At 37.3% G+C, this 19,047-nt stretch overlaps 2 protein-coding genes across 2 annotated transcripts; both read left to right on the top strand.

The window, feature by feature from the left end:
• The first annotated feature begins 3,980 nt into the window (after positions 1–3,980).
• LOC306856580 (prolargin-like) lies at positions 3,981–11,394 on the top strand. The gene is made up of 3 exons (XM_079395942.1): positions 3,981–4,300; positions 9,607–10,589; positions 10,660–11,394. The coding sequence occupies exons 2-3, from the start codon at positions 9,611–9,613 to the stop codon at positions 10,821–10,823; spliced, it is 1,143 nt and encodes a 380-aa protein (XP_079252068.1). The 5' UTR covers positions 3,981–4,300; positions 9,607–9,610; the 3' UTR covers positions 10,824–11,394.
• A 2,189-nt stretch (positions 11,395–13,583) lies between these two features.
• On the top strand, positions 13,584–15,646 carry LOC306856622 (interleukin-20-like; the record flags this gene model as incomplete). Its single annotated transcript, XM_079395977.1, has 5 exons — positions 13,584–13,742; positions 14,246–14,308; positions 14,616–14,768; positions 15,221–15,295; positions 15,563–15,646. The coding sequence occupies 5 exons, from the start codon at positions 13,584–13,586 to the stop codon at positions 15,644–15,646; spliced, it is 534 nt and encodes a 177-aa protein (XP_079252103.1).
• Between the last annotated feature and the right edge of the window lie 3,401 nt (positions 15,647–19,047).

Genomic DNA, 19,047 nt, shown 5'->3' with positions numbered 1-19,047 from the left:
TAAAACTGCATTCAGGCCCATAAAAAACATGCTTTCTTTAGTTATCCAAATAACTATAAATCCACATACCAAAAGATGCAGTTCAAATATATAAATCAATCAATCGTAATCAATTAAAAGAAATTTCAACAAAGTCTTGAAGCACAAAAAGCTCTAATATTTATGCCACAAACATCCATCAAGCCAATTAAATCAAGTTCATCTGGACCAAAGAATATCACGGAAAAATGTACATTAACAAAATCAGCCCAAAGTAAACATTCAATTAACACAAGAAACCATCAAACACGTGTTTCCAATAAAGCTATTCAAAATGTCTGGATGTGTTTGTTTGTTAGGTAGTTGTGACAAAGCCATTCATAGGTAATGCAACAGCATTATACAAAAAGGAATGTCACAGCACCAAACAGGCAGATAACAAAGCAAAACACCATTCTTCAAGAGGTGTTATCTCCGGTTATCCATTTCACAGTGTAAAATTATTTAGTTTTGTTTAGTCTATGTTCTCTATCTAAACATTCATTTTGTTTGACTGACTGGTATGCTATTCAGACCAACAGCACAATTTGCAAGTGTGATGTAGTTTTTGCGCATGTAAATATAAAGGTACTTACATTTTAGTCACAATATTAAAGTCGGTTTTTGCTCTGCCAATGAAAATAGTTTCAAACAAAGCCACAGAAGACTGAAACACCACATGTTTCAGAGCATGGTGATGTTCTTAAATGAAAGTGTTTTTGAATGAAACAGTTGAGCGACTGATTCAATGACTCAATCATGTTTCATTCATGCTTGAATCAGTGTATTTAAAGTCAGTTGAGTGAATGATTCAGTGATTAACTCATAAATACAGTGTTTTGTTGCCACCCACTGGAGAACTGATGTAACCCACATTAATAGTCACTGAACAGAGATACAGAAAAAAAAAATATATATATATTATTATAATTATTATAAAAGTGCCAGACTTTTTCCCTTAAAGCGGTAGAGCATATTTACGCCAGTCGGCTACAATACTAATTACACAATAATTGTAAGTAGGGCTCACTGCAGCCCACAAGATCCTGGGGGTGTGGTTAGTTCCACATCTAGGGGGTGGAGATGGGTAGGTTTAGGGATCAGGGGGTGGTGATGGGTAGGTTTAGGTATATGTAAGATGGAGGTATATGTAAGAGTTGCATCTGGATCCAACCATGCCCGCTGGATCTTGTGTTCTGTAGTTGAGACGCTCCTCAATAATTGCTGAATAATTCTATAAATTCAATTTTCCCTTTCTAACATATGCCAAATCTACATGCACTGACCGTACTGCATTTTCACACATTCTGCTATGAATGGATCAGGTAATGAGCTCTAGCTTTATTTACTTGGCCGACTTCCCAGAAAAACTCTGATGAGCTCTTCAGGTGCAATTACTTACAGTAGGAGACCGCTCTGATATTTTGATAGTTCTGATAGTTCAAATACTCTACCAAGGGGGTTTGGCAAATTGTGGTGGTTATTAGTGTCAGGCCCTCCGGGTGGATAAAGAGCTTGGTAAGCAAAGATCCCAATGAATCTCAGTCTGATTACATCTACCAGACCTCCACCATAGACATCATCAAAATGCTTGTGGTGGCCACAACTGCATTACCAGTGGCACTTCGTTAATTCAAAACCAGAGGAAAAAGCTGGGTGGTGAAGCTGTTTGTGACTAAGCATCTGCTTCTGATCCAAAATTTTGTTCTGGGTGGCAAAATTAAATGGTGTAATGTTTGGTTTGTTAAGCATGATGTAATACAATGAAATAAAAATTATATGCAATTTTTTCATCAAAACAGAAAGCAAAGTCTTCGCCCTAATGATTGCATTATTCACACATACTATGCATCTGCGCCTGCACATGTGTCAATCATTTGTGTCTGCCTGTGAATGTGTGTAAGCACACACAATAAAATCAACCCAGATGGCAAGACTGCAGACATCAGACACACACAATCATCTGTCAAGCACATGCCAAATGAAATCCTTCTCACCTTAGCAATATTAGAAGAACGATATGAGTGAATTTGTTTCAGATACACACAGTTAAGTTCAACACCATAAGTATGACTAACCTAGCTTGTTTTCACTCTGCGCTATTGGCAATAAATCTTAAAGCATGTAATTAAGCTTGATGTGCAAATAAATTGAAGTTGTATGAGGAAAGAAAGACATTTCCTTGCCAAAAGGGTACTCCAGTTACACCCTTTCCTGCCTTTTACTTTTTAATTAACAACAAACTTTAGGTTTCCCAGATGACAATGATAACGGCTTAATAATATAGTCTTGGCAGAGATATACACAAAATCTGACCTAATTTATCTCACAAGGTAAATATCACAATGACTCATGTACAGTACTCAGTAAGAGTCATTACGGCATGCAAAAACTCACCCATTGTAACGCTGATATTTGAGTGAATGAGTTTTAAGACTGAAATGAAAGGGGCAACTCCCTAACATCCCTAAGATCTCACAGCATACGAAAGTGATCTTCCTAAAAACAGAACTGGACCAGCACCAGAGACACTTCTTCACATAGCACAGTTCTTCAACAAAAAGGACAAAGAAAAACACAAAATAAATGCAACCCAAAGCACCCCAGTTTGTTTATTTAGACACTATTATTTCTGTAGAAGTGTCCTGTTTCTTGACAATCACATCACATTAAATCTTTTTTTTTTTTATAAATTACGTCATTTAAAAACGCTACAATTGACTTTTTCCTCATAACTGCAATTTTATATATGTGTGATTTTTTATTGTAATTGTGACGCATCATCCTAGAATTTGACTTTATACCTATCATGATTTTTTTTCTCTTATACTATCTTATACTGGGCCTTTATACATTATATCACATTTTGCTTTTTTCATCATAACTTCATAACTGAAAAGTCACTTATAATGTGACTTTATACCTCACAACTGACATTTTCTTATCATTACAACTTTATATTTCACATTGTAATCTTTTTCGTCATAATTGTGACAATGTCTTATAATGACTTTATTTCTCACAACTGTGACATTTTACCATAATGGCCATTTCATTTCTCACAGGTCTTTGTATCACAAAGCTGCAAAGTTTTTAATAACAGTGACAAATTATTTCTCATAATCATATGTTATGTTAACTTTTTATTGATTATAACATTATTATGTGCGTGATAGCTAACATAGGGTGGGTTTTTGTGGTGGGTTGAAATGGGCCGGTATAGGTCTCTAGGCTGTTTAAGTGCTCCAATCAATCCCTGAATGAAGCTGACCACAATTACAGCCCACGAATCTATGATTCTCATTTAGCACAGATGTGCAAATCTGGGACATTTCCAGCGATCTCAGAGGAAGACAACACTAAACAGTCATTTTAAAACCTGCAACTGACAGAGTGCTGCAGCTCTTAAAACTTACAATCCTAAAACAACATAGGCTATATCACAGATGTCGCTCCTCCAGATGTTGAAGTCCTTTTGGGTTTAAAATGTAAGCATGAGTCTGACCACACCGTGTGAATGCGCAATTGTGAGTGAGGGAGATAAATAGGTTTCAATGGGAATAAAAAGCATGTTTTTCACATCTCGTCACCACTGCTCTGCAGCTGCAGCTCTCTGCACAAGGCCCGAAAGCAAAAGAAAGAGAGAAAAAGTAACTGTAAAAAAGAGGTTACCTAAAACCTATAGCACTGAGAATCACAGTCAGACAATCCCAAATAAGGGAGATCATGTGATGAGATTTTTTTTTTACTTTAGAGAAAATCAGGCATACACCACCCAAGTATGCAAAAAGCAAAAAATAGGAAACTATCCAGTACTCTGTGGTTCTAAACTAAATAAAACGCACATGATTTTAACGAATTATCCCAGCACGTGATCAGGCAGAGGATGGCGCTGGAAAGAATTCTGACCCCACGCTTTCTGCACTGATCTCCACCCTGTCCCACCGGCCCTGTAGTCCTCCATACACACCCATTTACATGCATCAGTGTGTACAGCAGGGGAGAGCAGATCCCGGTGTTAAGGGATGGACGTTTCGATTTAATTTGAGGCACTTTCCCTGAAGGCGGGGCAGGGAGACAGAATTGTTGACCTTCAGAAGGAAAAGAGGGAACAACCCAATAGGCAGCCTGTTTAGCAGAGGAGAACAGGGGAAGTACGGAGGAAAGAGGGGGAAAGAAACAGAGTGAGAGAAGAGGAGAAAGCAAGGTGGGAGAGCAGAACTCTGTGAGAGTGAAGTGACAGCAAGAGGATTCATCAAACGAGGGCAGGAACCAGCAACAGGTAAGAAACCCTTTGTTTCTTCAAAACAGCCATAAATGAGTCTCTAAGGAGACAAGCAAGATAAATACATACAAAATAATCAGGAAATCTGTGGATGCTGGCAAGAAATGGCACATGAATTTAGCCATTACTTTAGTCCTTAAGTCTGCTTTCTCTAGCCAAGTGTCACTTATAAAAATTATGTTAAAGCTTATAAATTAATGACATGATTACTTTGGCTGTTCACTCAGTACTTTCCGGTACTCTTGCACTTTCTTAAAGCTCAATAAATGTCCAGATTTTTCACATTAACACCTTGAATTGCAGTGCTAAAGCAGGTAGAAAAACTAAATAATTAAACTACTTATTAAAAAATAGTTTAAAATAATTTGTAATAATATAAAATATAAAAATATACATATAATAAATAAATATAATAATAAAAGCATAAAAAGATAATAAAAACAAATGTAATGTAACAAAACAATCATGAATTATGCAATGTTCACCTGTCCTTTGACCTGTCCAGGTCTATCCTCCTGTCTGATCTATCAAAGTGTGAACATTTTAAGACATGAGAAACCAGCTGAAAACACAATGATGAAAATACCCAACAGTATATAGCAGAGTCTGGCTATAGGGATTCTATTAGGCATCTGTTACATTCCTCAAACTATATGATATGTCAGGAGAAGCTTTTTATTGATTTTCCGTGACATTTTCATTAATCATATCAACTTCCTAGCTAGCAGACCTGTAATGTTTCTGATCCATTGAATCTCATTTCTAGGCAAAACCATTATTCTCTTGGTTCAGAATTGATATATCCCAGAGACCTCTTTTGTCTTTTTAACATCTTTCGACCAAATTTAAAGCTCAACAGTTCCCTCCTATTTTGAGTCTTGCCAGCACTGACTCATAACATGTTTTTGTTATTATGCATTTGTCTCATGCCTAGTAATGACCTAAATCTCCTTATATGGTCACAAATTTAATTTAGCTTTGTCAGTCAGCATTTCTGAATAAATCAGCTTTTCTGAAAGCCCAGATAGGATCTCACTCTCATTTGCACCTCACCTAAAGCAGGCATGCAGAATAGAACTAAACAAATCAACGCTTTCTCAGGTTTCCTTTCTCTCAAGGCCTGAGCGCTGCTACCTGCTCTCCATGACCATTCAGCTGACACCCAGCCAGGCACTTTCAGCCAAACATCTGATTGTGATCATGCATCAGACCCGATGCACTGCTCCTTGTTTTGTGCCTGGGTGTGAGTCTCTGCATAGGACGCATAACATATCTGGTTTCTCCAGTGAAATGATTCGTCTAGGCTAAACAATGGAGTTGAACAGGGATATTTTTAGGATCTGACCCACCTAATCAAATCAAATCTAATATTAGACAATCGTAACCCAGTATAAACAAGCCTCACAGTGTTTACATCTGTAGACATGTTTTAACCCACTAGGTTTATTAACCCAAATAATCAACCCTGCTTAATATCATTTCACTGATTTTTACCATCAAGTTTCCAGCACTATGTTTTTCACAAGTGCTGTATAAAAGAGGGATCAAAGGAAATTCCTGATGGGAGCTCAGGGCAGAAAAAAAGATGTTGAAATTTATCAGTCTGTTTATTTTACAAAACCATTTCTTTCCACTGAACCAGAGTAAGAACAATAATCTTCAACTTGAGATCACTTCCCAGTAGTCAACCTGCCAAAATATTGTGTGGTTTAAAATCACTTTTATGAAGACCCTGAAAAAAGCCATTGAATTCTGCTTTGTATCAGAACATTCCTAAAAGAGAACATCTGGGCACTTCTCTAAAAAATGGAAGCTGAAGCACAGTTAGGTAATCAAGACAATGATCTAAAAGACATGTGACTACAAAGTAGAAAAGCCAGAAAAAAAAAAAACTAAATTAAAATGTTTTTCCACTCTAAGTACAGACATAAACCCAAATGAGATGTGGCATAAAACTGTAAATTATAAAAGTCCTTGATTTGTAATGGGATTGGATTAAAGTTCAAGTTCAACAAGACTGTTAATGAATTGCTGAAGCTTTTAATCATATTGATGGTTGAGAATCAGAAAGGCGTAAGTGACATTTCACCAACTTTATAGGAGAGCCAAAACAAAAATTTTAGCATAATTTTACCAGTTTGATCTGACTTTGTGTACTGAATTTAATTGTTTATAATAAAAATTTGTACACTCATGGAAGACAATACTTTTTCCAGTAGAAAGAGCTCATTAAGAGCTTTCATATATATATATATGCAGTGTCCTCCAAAAGAAAAGTATTGGAATGGTAAAGACAAAATTGCTCTGTTGGCTGTGGAGTCAAGACATTTACAAATATGATTAAAAGATGAATATGAGACAAAACTACAGAATGTCACATTTTATTATTGGGTGATTCAACACAGATGTTTTACCAGCTAAGAAGTTCAGCACTTTTATAGTTTCATCCCTCTATCTGATGTGAGCATAAGTATTGGAACAGTTGCCTCTCAGGTATTTCTAAGTGATCATCTGTGTCCTGTTGCATTAATTCTTCAGATATTAAAAGCAGGGAATGTGCATTCGATGATGACACAAACCAGGATGAAGATGAGGGAGCTGACTTTGAGAGAAAAGCAAGCAATTTGGATACAAAAGAAAAGAGGAAGTCAATTAGAGCTATAGCAAAAACAAAGGGCATGGAGAAATCAAGAGTTTGGAAACCACCAGCGACACCAGCAATCAACAACGACCTGATCGGCTGAGAAAACAACAGTAGCTGATGACAGACAAATCATAAAAGCTGTGAAAATGAACCCTAAAAGATGTGTCTGTAAAATCACCAACAACTTCCAGAAAGCTGGGGTGATGCTCTGACAATCTACTGTCCTCAGGAGACTTTGACACAGAATTACAGATGCTACACAGCAAGATGCCAACCTCTGACCAGCACCAAAAATAGAAAGGCAAGATTAGAGTTTGCAAAAAAGCACAAAAGTGAGCCAGAAGAGTTTTGTAACTGTGTTTATGGACCGATGAGACAAAGATGAACCTTTATCTAAGTGATGGGAAAGCAAAAATGTGGAGAAACAAAAGGTAACTGCAAATGATCCCAAGCATACAGCCTCATCTGTAAAGCATGGTGTAGCAAATTAGCTCAAAGTGAGATTAACATAATTAATCATAACGGGTTGTTATCAATTATATATTCATCTTCAGGAATTAACTGTAGCATTAATAGTACAATATTTGTCCGCAGTATGGACAGTTTTAATCGTCTATTGACTCTAAGGAAAATTATTTCTCTGGCCATGAAAAATGTATTTCCTCATTAATACATGATGTTTATTAAACTACACTACAGGGGAACATTGAACTAAACACAAACATATACAAATTAAACATAGATGCCAACGGAAGGAAGGCATGGAGAGAGAGAGAGAGAGAGAGAGAGAGAGAGAGAGCACTCGCGCACAAGAGAGAGCATAACGGAAGGATTTGCACATCAGCTAAACGCAAACTGTTAGAACCATCAAAAAATACATCACCTTAATCAAAAGGGGTCAAAGCCTAGAAGCGCATCTAAATAGTTAACAAGTGGTTACTTGCACTGGTTTGTTGGTGCTGAGTAAAGTGTCCTGCTGCATGTATAATGCGTAGATTCTTGATGAATTCCTTTAGGAGTGAAAGCTTCATCATCGCAGCCATGGGTTGATTGGTCCGAAGTTAAATCGCCAAAGTTACTGAGCTCAAAACTGCCAGAAGGTGGTGTTGTCATGGCATGGGCATGCATGGCTGCCTCTGGAACAGGCCCTCTCAACTTTACTGATGACTTGATGTATGATGACAGTAGCAGAATGAATTTGGAAGGATACAAAACCATCTTGCCTACTAATATTCAAGAAAATGCCACCAGATTCATTGGGAAGTGCTTCATATTGCATCAGGACAATCACCCAAAACACCCTGCCAGTTCACTCAAGGAATTTATAAGGGCAAAGAAATGGAAATACTTAGATTACCCAAGTCAATCTCCAGATTTAAATCTGATTGAACATGAATTTCAGCAGCTGAAGAGGAGAGTAAAGGCAGAAACTCCCCAAAACAAGCAACAATTGGAATTGGCTGCATTAAAGGCTGGGAAAAGTATTTCAAAGGATGAGACCAAGAGTCTGGTGATGTCTATGGGTCACAGACTCCCTCCTGTGATTGTGTGCAAGGGATCTGCAACTAAATAATAGCTTTTAATCTTTTATATCTGCCTTATGTTCAACTGTCCCAATTCTTATGCTCACATTAATGAGTGGGATGAACTCTAAAAGTGCTGTTCTTTTTATTTGGTAAAACATGTATGTGTTGAAACGGTTAATGGTAAAATGTGACATTCGGTAGTTTTGTCTCATTTTCCCCTTGATATAGGAGTTAAGAAACAGATAAAGAATCCTCAGTGAGACTGTCTGGCCTGGTTAAAGGCATTATTAACAAAACAAGTTTTTGAAATATGAGTTATATGAAAAAACTATTTTAAAAAATGAGTTCATATTGTCTGAAAAAAAAATCAAGCAACATGACCCATCTTTATACTTTTTACTGCCAGCAAACTAACTTAATTATTAACTAATGACAAACATCCTAAAAACATTTCTGGCTAAGTGGGTTGGCTACTCTGTTTGATCTAGATTTATAAGCATCCTCTGAGTAATTATGTAATGTTGTTGTTGTTCCAGCAATCAGCAATAATCTGTGGTATTTGTTAAGCAAAACTGACACACAGAGGTGCAGATAGCATAGTAACGCTGCAACTTTTCCAGCCATTGGCTTCCTCTAAGCTCCCCTGGGTGTTTAGCCTGTTTCCCTCATTAGGACTCACTCTTTCCTAGGTCTTACATTGCACAATAGAGTCTTTATCAGAGGCCTGTGCAGAGAAACCTCTAAATCTAGAGCTGGTTTTTTTCCCAGTGTCTGTAGAAGTCATAATAATCCTGCCAAACTGGAAGACTACACGACTGCATGCTTTGACAAAGTTGACAGCAAAAATTGAAAGTCTGTAGCTCTGAAACAGAATCACAGAAACATGACACGTCTCCTGTAGAACTTCAAAAGAGATCTCAAAGATGTTTTAAAAAAGTGCTCTTGATTTTCCAGGAGACCAAAATCTACAATCAAATTGACTTATTTACCATCTTCCAAAATCAAACTAAAGCCTAAATCAAATAAATAGTCTTATTTAACTATTTGTTTAAAAAAGCAACTTATTTGTGAAAGACCTGATCAGCAGAGGATAAAGCAAAATTACAATGTTTTCTTGCTGCTTCTCTGTTCAGGACCATGAAAGCTGGGCTTGCATACTGCTCTCTTCTTGTCCTTCTTCTGATCACAGATGTCTGTGGCCAGCGAAGACCAAGACCAAAGCCTGTCCGTCCATCTACCACCAGGAAACCTCCTGCTCCCAAGAAACCATCTCCTCCTGCCCCAAAATCTGAGCCCGAACCCCAGGAACCCACAGACTTTCCCCCTCCGATCCTAGGGCCCCCCTCTGAATTCCCAGATTGCCCCAGAGAGTGTTTCTGCCCACCATCTTACCCAAATGCCTTGTACTGTGAAAACCGCAACCTCCGGAAGGTCCCGGTCATCCCATTCCGCACCCACTACCTGTACCTACAGAACAACTACATTGACCAAGTAACCGCAGACCCCTTCAAAAACTGCACTGAGCTTAAGTGGATAAATCTCGGAAATAACCGCATCCGTTCGGTGGAGAAACAAGTGTTTGAGAAGCTTCCAAACCTCCTTTACCTTTATATGCAGAGGAACGAGCTAAAGGAGGTGCCTGATGACTTGCCGGCCAGTCTGGAGCAGCTTAAACTCAACTGCAACCAAATATCAAAGATCCCTCCAGGAGCATTCAGCAAGATGAAACATCTCGCGCTTCTGGATTTGCATGACAACAGGATAAGCGACAGCAGCTTGGGTAAGAACATCTTCAAAGATCTGAAGAACTTGATTCAGCTCAACCTGGCCCACAACATCCTAAGGAAGATGCCTGCTAATATACCAAAGAGCGTCTTCCAACTGTTCATGGACAGAAATAACATTGAGGAGATTCCACAGGATTACTTTAAGGATTTCACACACCTGGCCTTTTTGAGACTTAACTACAACCAGCTTAGTGACAAAGGTCTTCCAAAGTTGGTATTCAACGTCAGCACGCTGTTGGATTTGCATTTGTCCCATAACAAGCTGAGCACTATTCCCCTGTTCAACTCCGAGCTGGAGCAACTTCACCTCAACCACAATAACATTGAGAGTATGTACTTCAATTTGTTATTGTGCCACAGAACATTTTCTCCAAAATAACACATTTGCTTGTCTTGCAGGTTTAAACGGCACTGAGATCTGTCCTTCAAACCCTTTCAACATGCATGATGAGAATGGAGCACCCAAACTGAGATACCTGCGTCTGGATGGCAATCACTTGAGTCCTCCCATCCCCTCAGATGTCATCATGTGCTTCAGACACCTTTATGCTATAGTAATGTAAGATGGTTTGAGTGATGAACAGATTCATAAATGCCTGTGCACAACCAGGCCTTCCTGTCTACTTGACAGTACTGTTTGAATTAAACAGTACCAGAGATACAAGTAAAGAATGCATTTTTAAACAATGCAATTTTTTCCCTTTATGTTCAGGAATGTTTCATTGTATAACCTAAAAACCTTCAAAGCATCATATTTATTGAATTTCCTGCCTTGAATACAACTGAGCATGAGTATTCTGCATTAAACGTTTCTGTGTGATTATACAAAACAGAAGCAACAGCTATGGCTGAGTGGAATTAATTAAACCCTAAAAATAAAGGTACATTAATGGACTTACTGTGCGACAGACAACAAGCGTAGTTACAGTTGAGGAATATATTGATCCATATGGGGTAGATTAAAATACAATGAAACAAAATGATAAACGGGGGAATAACGTAACTACTGTGTAGTTGAAAATGTCCTTAATGTGCCTTTGTTTTTAAGGTACTGTATGTAGTCCTGCCTGTATCTTGTGTCAGTATTCTTTATATATAAATAGGTATATAATAAAATGTTCCATTTCAACATACTTTGAAAAAGTCACTCGTAGAATATGTAGAATTTGCATGCTATATTTCACACTTCACATAACATAACACAACATAGAATACAACAATAAAACTAGGCAACAAGCCTTTTTTTTGTAGAATTTACAATACAGCCTTAAAAACAAAGGCTCCAAAAGAGGGTTTTCACAAAGATGCCATAGAAAAAATGGGTTATTTAAAATAATCTTTCAGTGAACAGTTCTTAAAAGAACCACTTTTTTCTTACTTTTCAAAAGTCAAATTTACATGGCACATTTTTCTTTTATGTTTATACTGACACCTTGTGGGAATTTTGTACTTCATATTGAGTAATACAAATTATACTGAGTTCTCTAAATGATTTACGCTACATACCAAATAACCAATATACACACACAAAAGAATTGTAAAACCAAACAAACAATAAATGTAGATAAATTATGAAAATTGTACATAGAAAACGTGGAACTTTCGGAATACACTCTTCAAATGATAAATTATTAGTTTTTATTAGTGTATTCCCTTCCTGCTCACTGACTGCAAATGCAAATTTAGTGTTTCAACATCTTTAACATTTTAAACTATTAATCTAACAAGTATTTCATGTAATTTGTTTCCTTGCTGGGCAAAGCGTTTCCACACACAGCTACCTATATTGCTGCATTACTGGTTTGATTGGCAAACATTCAGAGCAACCTTTGTTAGGAAGGAAAAAAATGAAAACAAACTGCCTGCAGCATCAGGAAACAGAGCAAGAAAAGTCTGAACTTATTTCCTGTCAATGGAGCACAACAGTAGCAGAAATAGCATTCTATTGGATCATGTACTTCCAAAAGCAAGCAATGCTGGTCATTTGATTATGACATAACCAGTAAACAAACATTGTCACATAACACAATAATGTAGGAAGGAAATAAGTTAAAAAAAAAAAAAAAAAAGAATTTAAATCCACTAAATGTCAAATATGAAAATGATTTTTGGTCACTAAAGGAAATTTTATTTACGCACTGTTCATGTGAACTGCACTGAAAGGTAAAAAAAAACACTTGATAGAAAAGAAACTCTGACTTTTCAGTCAGTCTTTATCATATGCATTGATTTTGAGATGCTGGTAAAGCTAAAGCTTGTACTAAAGTCCTACGTTTAAATTTCGGAAGTGATATGACAAATGCTTATCACTTGATCGAGTCCCTTATCCACAAGAAGGCCCCTGGGGGACTGTCCCTGTGGTAAGTGTATATAGTAATCTGCCTTTTAAATGAAGGTTGCTAAATAAAGAATACCCAAATGATGAAATGATGAGTAAAAGCAGAGTGCAATATTTCTTCCTCATTATTATTCAGAAAAGTCATTATTTATCATTTTTAAAATGTAAATACAAAAATTCCAAATAGTTATTAATTCCCGACAAAATAATATCACAAGTAGGTTCAGTAAAATTTATTTTCAAAGAAATTAATGTTTATTCAGCAAGGATGCTTTAAATTGGCCAAAACTAATGGCAAAGACTTTTACATTATTACAAAAAACAAACAAATAAGTTTAACTGTTTGATGATAAGTAGAAATATCTAGCATCAAATCAGCATTTTAGAATGATTTCTGACAGATCACGTGACACTGAAGACTGCAGTAATGGCTTAAAATTGAGCTTTGCCATTACAAAAATACTTTACAATATTACTGTATTTTTGATTGAATAAATGCAGCCTTGGTAAGCGTAAGAAACATCTTTCAAAAAATGTTAAATAATCTTACCCCCAAATTTTAAATGGCAGTGTATAATATATATAATTGCACTACTACACAGTATAACATGCCACTACAGGTATAGTAAGATTATGTACGTCACTAATTGTTTGAACGGAAGTCCTTCATCCCTTCACGCCAATAGTGATGAATTAATGATCTTGCAAAGACATGCACTTCCTTTTACTGTAATGGGAGGTAGAAGAGAATCAAGGAATACCTGTCGAAATTCCCCTCCTATCCCACTATAAGAGCACCTGCCATCACCATGCAAAGGTGCACATCATTGTATAAGGAAGAACACCTGGACCTCGGACCTCACCAGGTAATAGCATATTTGTTTTATCCTATACAAGACGCATACATTTTTACATTTATGTAGCACATACATGCTTAAGTTTGACTGTCTTTTCTTTTTATCTCAGCTGAACTGTCAGTAGCATAATGAAGGACTCGTTCGTCATATATAGCGTGTTTGTATGCACTATGCTGTGTGGTCTATGGGATGCAGCTCAGGCTCGGAGACTTCACTTAGGCAGTTGCAAAGTGAACATACACACGCATGAACTCAGGCACCACTTCCAGCACATCCGGCAAAGCATGGTGAGCACGTTTACAGTCTAGCCTTAGTTATGCATTAGTTTTAGCATTTCCTTCTGTTAAAATATCTGCTGGTGGTTTGATGCATGCTAAATATGTATAAATGTGCCAAGTCAGTTTCCCACCATAACAACGACGTCATTGGTGATGACGTCAATGGGATTTCTTGACAGGTTTGACATGTCAACCAACAGGTTATAGATTTATTTTAGCATGTGGCAATAGCTTTTTCATGTTTCGGTTTTGGGTTCAACATGCCAATGACTTTTAAGCATGACAAAGCAAAAAAGAGCAAAAGGAACACTTCAGGCAACCCATGGAAACTCCTGCCAATGTCTTCAGCTCTTTGTCAAGTTGATGAATCATATCTCTGGCAAAAACAGAGAAAAGAAAATCACATGTAAACAAAGCCATTTTTGAGGTGGCCTCATTATTGCGTCTGTGGTTTGATGTTATGTAATAAGTACAACGGTAAAGCAATCTGATAATATCTTGTGTTTTGACAGATTTCAGGAGATGATCACAAGGCAGTCAGATTACTTAGAAAAGATATGATGCACAGTTTACAGGTAACATTTTATTTTTTTAAACAGATTTGGTAACACTTTCTATGAAGCCTATTTTTATAATACATTATAAGGGTAAAGGCATTATAATGAATGCATAATGCATTATAAAAAAAACTTATAATATGTTATATCATCTTATAAATATTCATAAGAACAGTTTTTATGTATTGTAATATTTAGTTATTTGTGGTTATAGCGTTTAAGAATATGAAGACCCTAACCTTAACCTAAGTCTACTAATACTCTAATGATATATTACATAAGACTATCAAAAAAACTGTGATTTATGTGTCTTCCCCATTATTAGGCTACAGAAAGTTGCTGTTTTCTCAGGCAGCTCCTTCACTTCTATATGGATAAGGTTTTTATCAACTACACCAGCAGTCATTCCCTACATCGCAGAACCACCAGCGTTCTGGCCAACTCCTTCCTCAGTATCACCAAGGACCTGCGAGTGTGTGTAAGTAACACTTCTAATTAAAGAAGGTTTTATCTGTAAGACTGGAAAAAAATGGAAAAGTCCAACACACTGTTGTAACTCACAAATCTTTTAAAAAAGGTCAATGTCAAGGACCTTCCTTGGCATTTGAATGGCATCAGAAATCCCTGCAGAGGGTCTTTGACTAAAACACTGCTGAGTCATAAAAATTTGTAAACTACAATATTTGGGACTTTTCTTATTGTTTCCATTTTACTGACTCTGACCTACATACCTGTCTGCGAATAAATGGACGTTCAAATTTGATTATCTATGTATCAATAATCAACTGTAAATTAAAATCAGGCTATGTGTATTTTAGAATATTGGTGAAGGATTAAGGGCAGATGTAAGCACAGGAATAGAGACAGAGAGATGTAGTTGGAAAGCTTTTGGCAGACTGATCTAATCATGTCACTGTTTCTGTCCAAAAGCATGCTAATGCGCATTGTGAATGCGGGGAAGATACCAAACTAAAACTCAGTGGCATTCAAACCACGTATGACAAGGTAAGAGACATAATTCACTGACAGGACATACAATAACTAGGTCTGCCAACACAGACCGTAAAAAAGCTTCACATATTTCTTCCGATTTTTTAACGCCCATCAGTCATGACATTTTTATCTTATATTTTAGGTTATTAAATATTTTATTTAATCTGACAATACTTACATTCTCAGCTCAGTTTAACATATATTTCACCAAATTCTGCAGATTCGTTCCCCCACATTCAGAACAAATTGGAAAATTAAAGATTTTTTTTTTTCTTTCAGCTTGATCAGGCATCAGGAGCAGTGAAGGCTATCGGAGAGCTGGATTCACTACTTGAATGGATAGAAAGTTTCCAGCACCACTGATAATACACTGAGACCAAGTCAGATATTTATTACCGTTCTAAAACCGGGACAGCTGGATAGATTCAAGAATAAAGAATCTTTACTACTTGACTCTAAAAACAGTTTAAAAAGTTTTAGCTTCCTTAGAGTTTATGTGAGAATAATTTATTTACAAAGAACTATTTCAGACCATATTTCTTAGCATATTTGCATGATGTATAAATGTCATGTGCAAAGTAGACCTTTGCGGTCAGTTTGTGATCTGTGATTTCCATTGTATTGTTGTCTTTATAAAAAATATATAATTTATCAAATAATAAAAAATATATATTTAAACTGCTGTGAGTCACCTGTTTTACAACAAAATCGATTCGGAATAATTGTAAGCCATTATAGGAAATCACTCAAGAACTGATGCTTCATATGAAGAGTTTTGCATCATAACAGTAAACATAAGTAACCGTATATGTTTGTCATGTTTATGCTAACGGAAGGGCCTGATGTTAAGAGCTGACGCATACTGTTTCTGCAGGTAATCACTCTGTGTTTTCTAACAGACCTTTTTATCAGGTGGCTACAGAAACATAAACCGCATATATCACTGACTTTCAATTTAGGTAACAGGCTCACGACCATTCATATCAAACAAGAAGATATTTAGGCACTAATGCGTCATACTGCGTCAAATTCTGACTTAATTCTTAATAGAAAGTCACAGCAAAAACAGTGGTAAGAAAGAGAAAGAAAATGAATGACACAACACTTCTGTTAAATGTTGCTGTACAGCTGAATACTATGAAACAGCACAAGAATATAGTAGGAACATTATTCATCCATGAATCCATTTTCCAAATCACTTATTCTCTGTAGGGTCATGGTAATGCTGGAACCTAAGTAAGAGTAGTATGGTATTCCTTATTCAGCCTAGTACCTTGCATACTTTCAACAAGCATCCTTACTGACATCTAGTGGCCAGTAGTGGTGTTAAACTTAAACGCCAAAAAACAAAGACAAAAACAAAAAATAAATAAACAGAGATTCCTTGTGGAATTAATAACATTTCAAAAAGTTATAAATTGATTTGTATTTTAATGAGTCAAATAAATATTTGACCCCTTCGCAAAACATGACTTAGTACTTGGTGGCAAAACCTTTGATGGCAATCACAGAGGTCAGTCGTTTCTTGTAGTTGGCCACTAGGTTAGCACACATCTCAGGAGGGATTTTGTCCCACTCCTCTTTGCAGATCCTCTCCAAGACATTAAGGTTTCGAGGCTGACATTTGGCAACTCGAACTTTCAGCTCCATCCACAGATTTTCTATGGGATTAAGGTCTGGAGACCGGCTAGGCTACTCCAGGACCTTAATGTGCTTCTTCTTAAGCCACTCCTTTGTTACCTTGGCCGTGTGTTTTCCGTCACTGTCATGCTGGAATACCCATCCACGACCCATTTTCAATGACCTGTCTGGCTTCAATGCCCTGCCCCTTACGGTACATGGCCCCGTCCATCATCCCTTTGATGCGGTGCAGTTGTCCTGTCCCCTTAGCAGAAAAATACCCCCAAAGCATAATGTTTCCACCTCCATGTTTGACGGTGGGGACGGTAGGCAGCATTCCTCTTCCTCCAAACACGGCGAGCTAAGTTGATGCCAAAGAGCTTGATTTTGGTCTCATCTGACCACAACACTTTCACCCAGTTCTCCTCTCAAAGGCAAACTTCAGATGGGCCTGTACATGTGTTTTCTTGAGCAGGGGAACCTTGTGGGCACAGCAGGATTTCAGTCCTTCATGGTGTAGTGCAGGGGTGTCAAACTCAGTTCCTGGAGGGCCACAGCCCTGCAGTTTTGTTCCAACCCAGCTCCAACACACAAACCATCTAGTTTTCAAATAAGCCTGAATGACTTAATTAGCTGGATCAGGTGTGTTTAATTAGGGTTGCATCTAAACTCTGCAGGACTCCGGCCCTCGAGGAACTGAGTTTGACACCACTGGCGTAGTGTGTTATAAATTGTTTTCTTGGTGACTATGGTCCCAGCTGCTTTGAGATCATTGACAAAATCCTCCTCCTGTGTAGTTCTGGTCTGATTCCTCACCGTTCTCATCATCATTGAAACTCCGCGAGATGAGATCTTGCATGGAGCCCCAGTCCGAGGGAGATTGACAGTTATTTTGTGTTTCTTCCATTTGCGAATATTCGCACCAACTGTTGTCACCTTCTCACCAAGCTGTTTGGCGATGGGATTTATGTAGCATTTTGACCAATCAGACACAATTTTGCATTTGATATAATAAATCAATTAGTTATTAGATTAACAAATGGTCACAGACCCCCCCACTGTTCTTGTATATATCAATATATCTATCAATTCGTCTTTGGATGATCTAATTGAGAGTGAATATTACATGTTGATACCTATGCATTATATTAGTGTCTTAAGAATCTTTAGAAGTTTGTGCATTAACCCAGCTGAATTACCTATGCAAATTACCATGTCCAGAGACAAAGAATCGTAAAACTTTCCCTCCAAAAATCCAGGACTCCATTGGGTATTTGACACACCAGAGGTGTGACCTCTATAGCAGATAAAGCTCTAACTTCAGAGACGCCCCGGCAGTCTGCGGTTTTGTTAGATCCTAAGAGGATGTGAGCTAGAACTTTTTCTGGACCCTCTAAGTTTTTGTGCCAGGCCTTGCGGCCTTGTCTTTCCATTCAGCCAAGCTCCTTAGACCTCAGCAGATCTCTTTCTTAGCTCTTTTTCCATTCAATACTTGGAAGAACATTTCTACCTCAGAACATCTTTGGAATTCATCACTCTTCAACCCGGAAGAACGTGATCGGGAGTCCAAAACTTTGAAACCATTAAGACTTTCATCTGAGACTGCATTCCGGACACTCGACCCGACCAAAGGCAGTGCAAGTATAACATTTAACTAAACGAAACAGAGGTTTAGTATAAGTTATAGACCCCATTATAAATGGTGCTGATGGTTTTACTCAGGTGGTTAAATGACTTTCTCCATAACTGCATTCTCTGGTTTTCCTGATGTTTCATCCATCAACTCTCATTAGCCTTTCCCATGTATGAGTGATTGTATGTTTGTTTTTTAGTTTGTTTGTTAGACTAGTCTGCATTAGTGTTTAGTTACTAAAAGTTGTGTGCACAAATCACATGAGTTGCATATTAAATGTCCCTTTACGATTTTGACCCTCGCTACATGCTCTAATGCATTAATAGGAAAGTATTTTCTGTGGCCAAGGAAATACCCTTTCTTAGCGTTGATATGAACTTACACTGAATGTTCGCTGGACGGACAGATCAGCTGATGGCAATTTAATTCTGCGACAGTTATTACTGTCAGCCGATATAAATAATTGTAATTAATCATAATTAATTATATACAATTCCCTTTCGAGTTTATA

Source organism: Barbus barbus, assembly GCF_936440315.1.
Source record: "Barbus barbus genome assembly, chromosome: 37".
NCBI classification, from domain to species: Eukaryota; Metazoa; Chordata; class Actinopteri; order Cypriniformes; family Cyprinidae; genus Barbus; species Barbus barbus.
This window is presented reverse-complemented; position numbering and strand designations above follow the sequence as displayed.

Coding starts and splice junctions, on each gene's coding strand:
- LOC306856580 (XM_079395942.1), top strand. CDS start 9,611: ATGAAAGCTGGGCTTGCATACTGCTCTCTTCTTGTCCTTCTTCTGATC. Junction 10,590..10,659: donor CAACCACAATAACATTGAGA/GTATGTACTTCA, acceptor CTTGTCTTGCAG/GTTTAAACGGCACTGAGATC.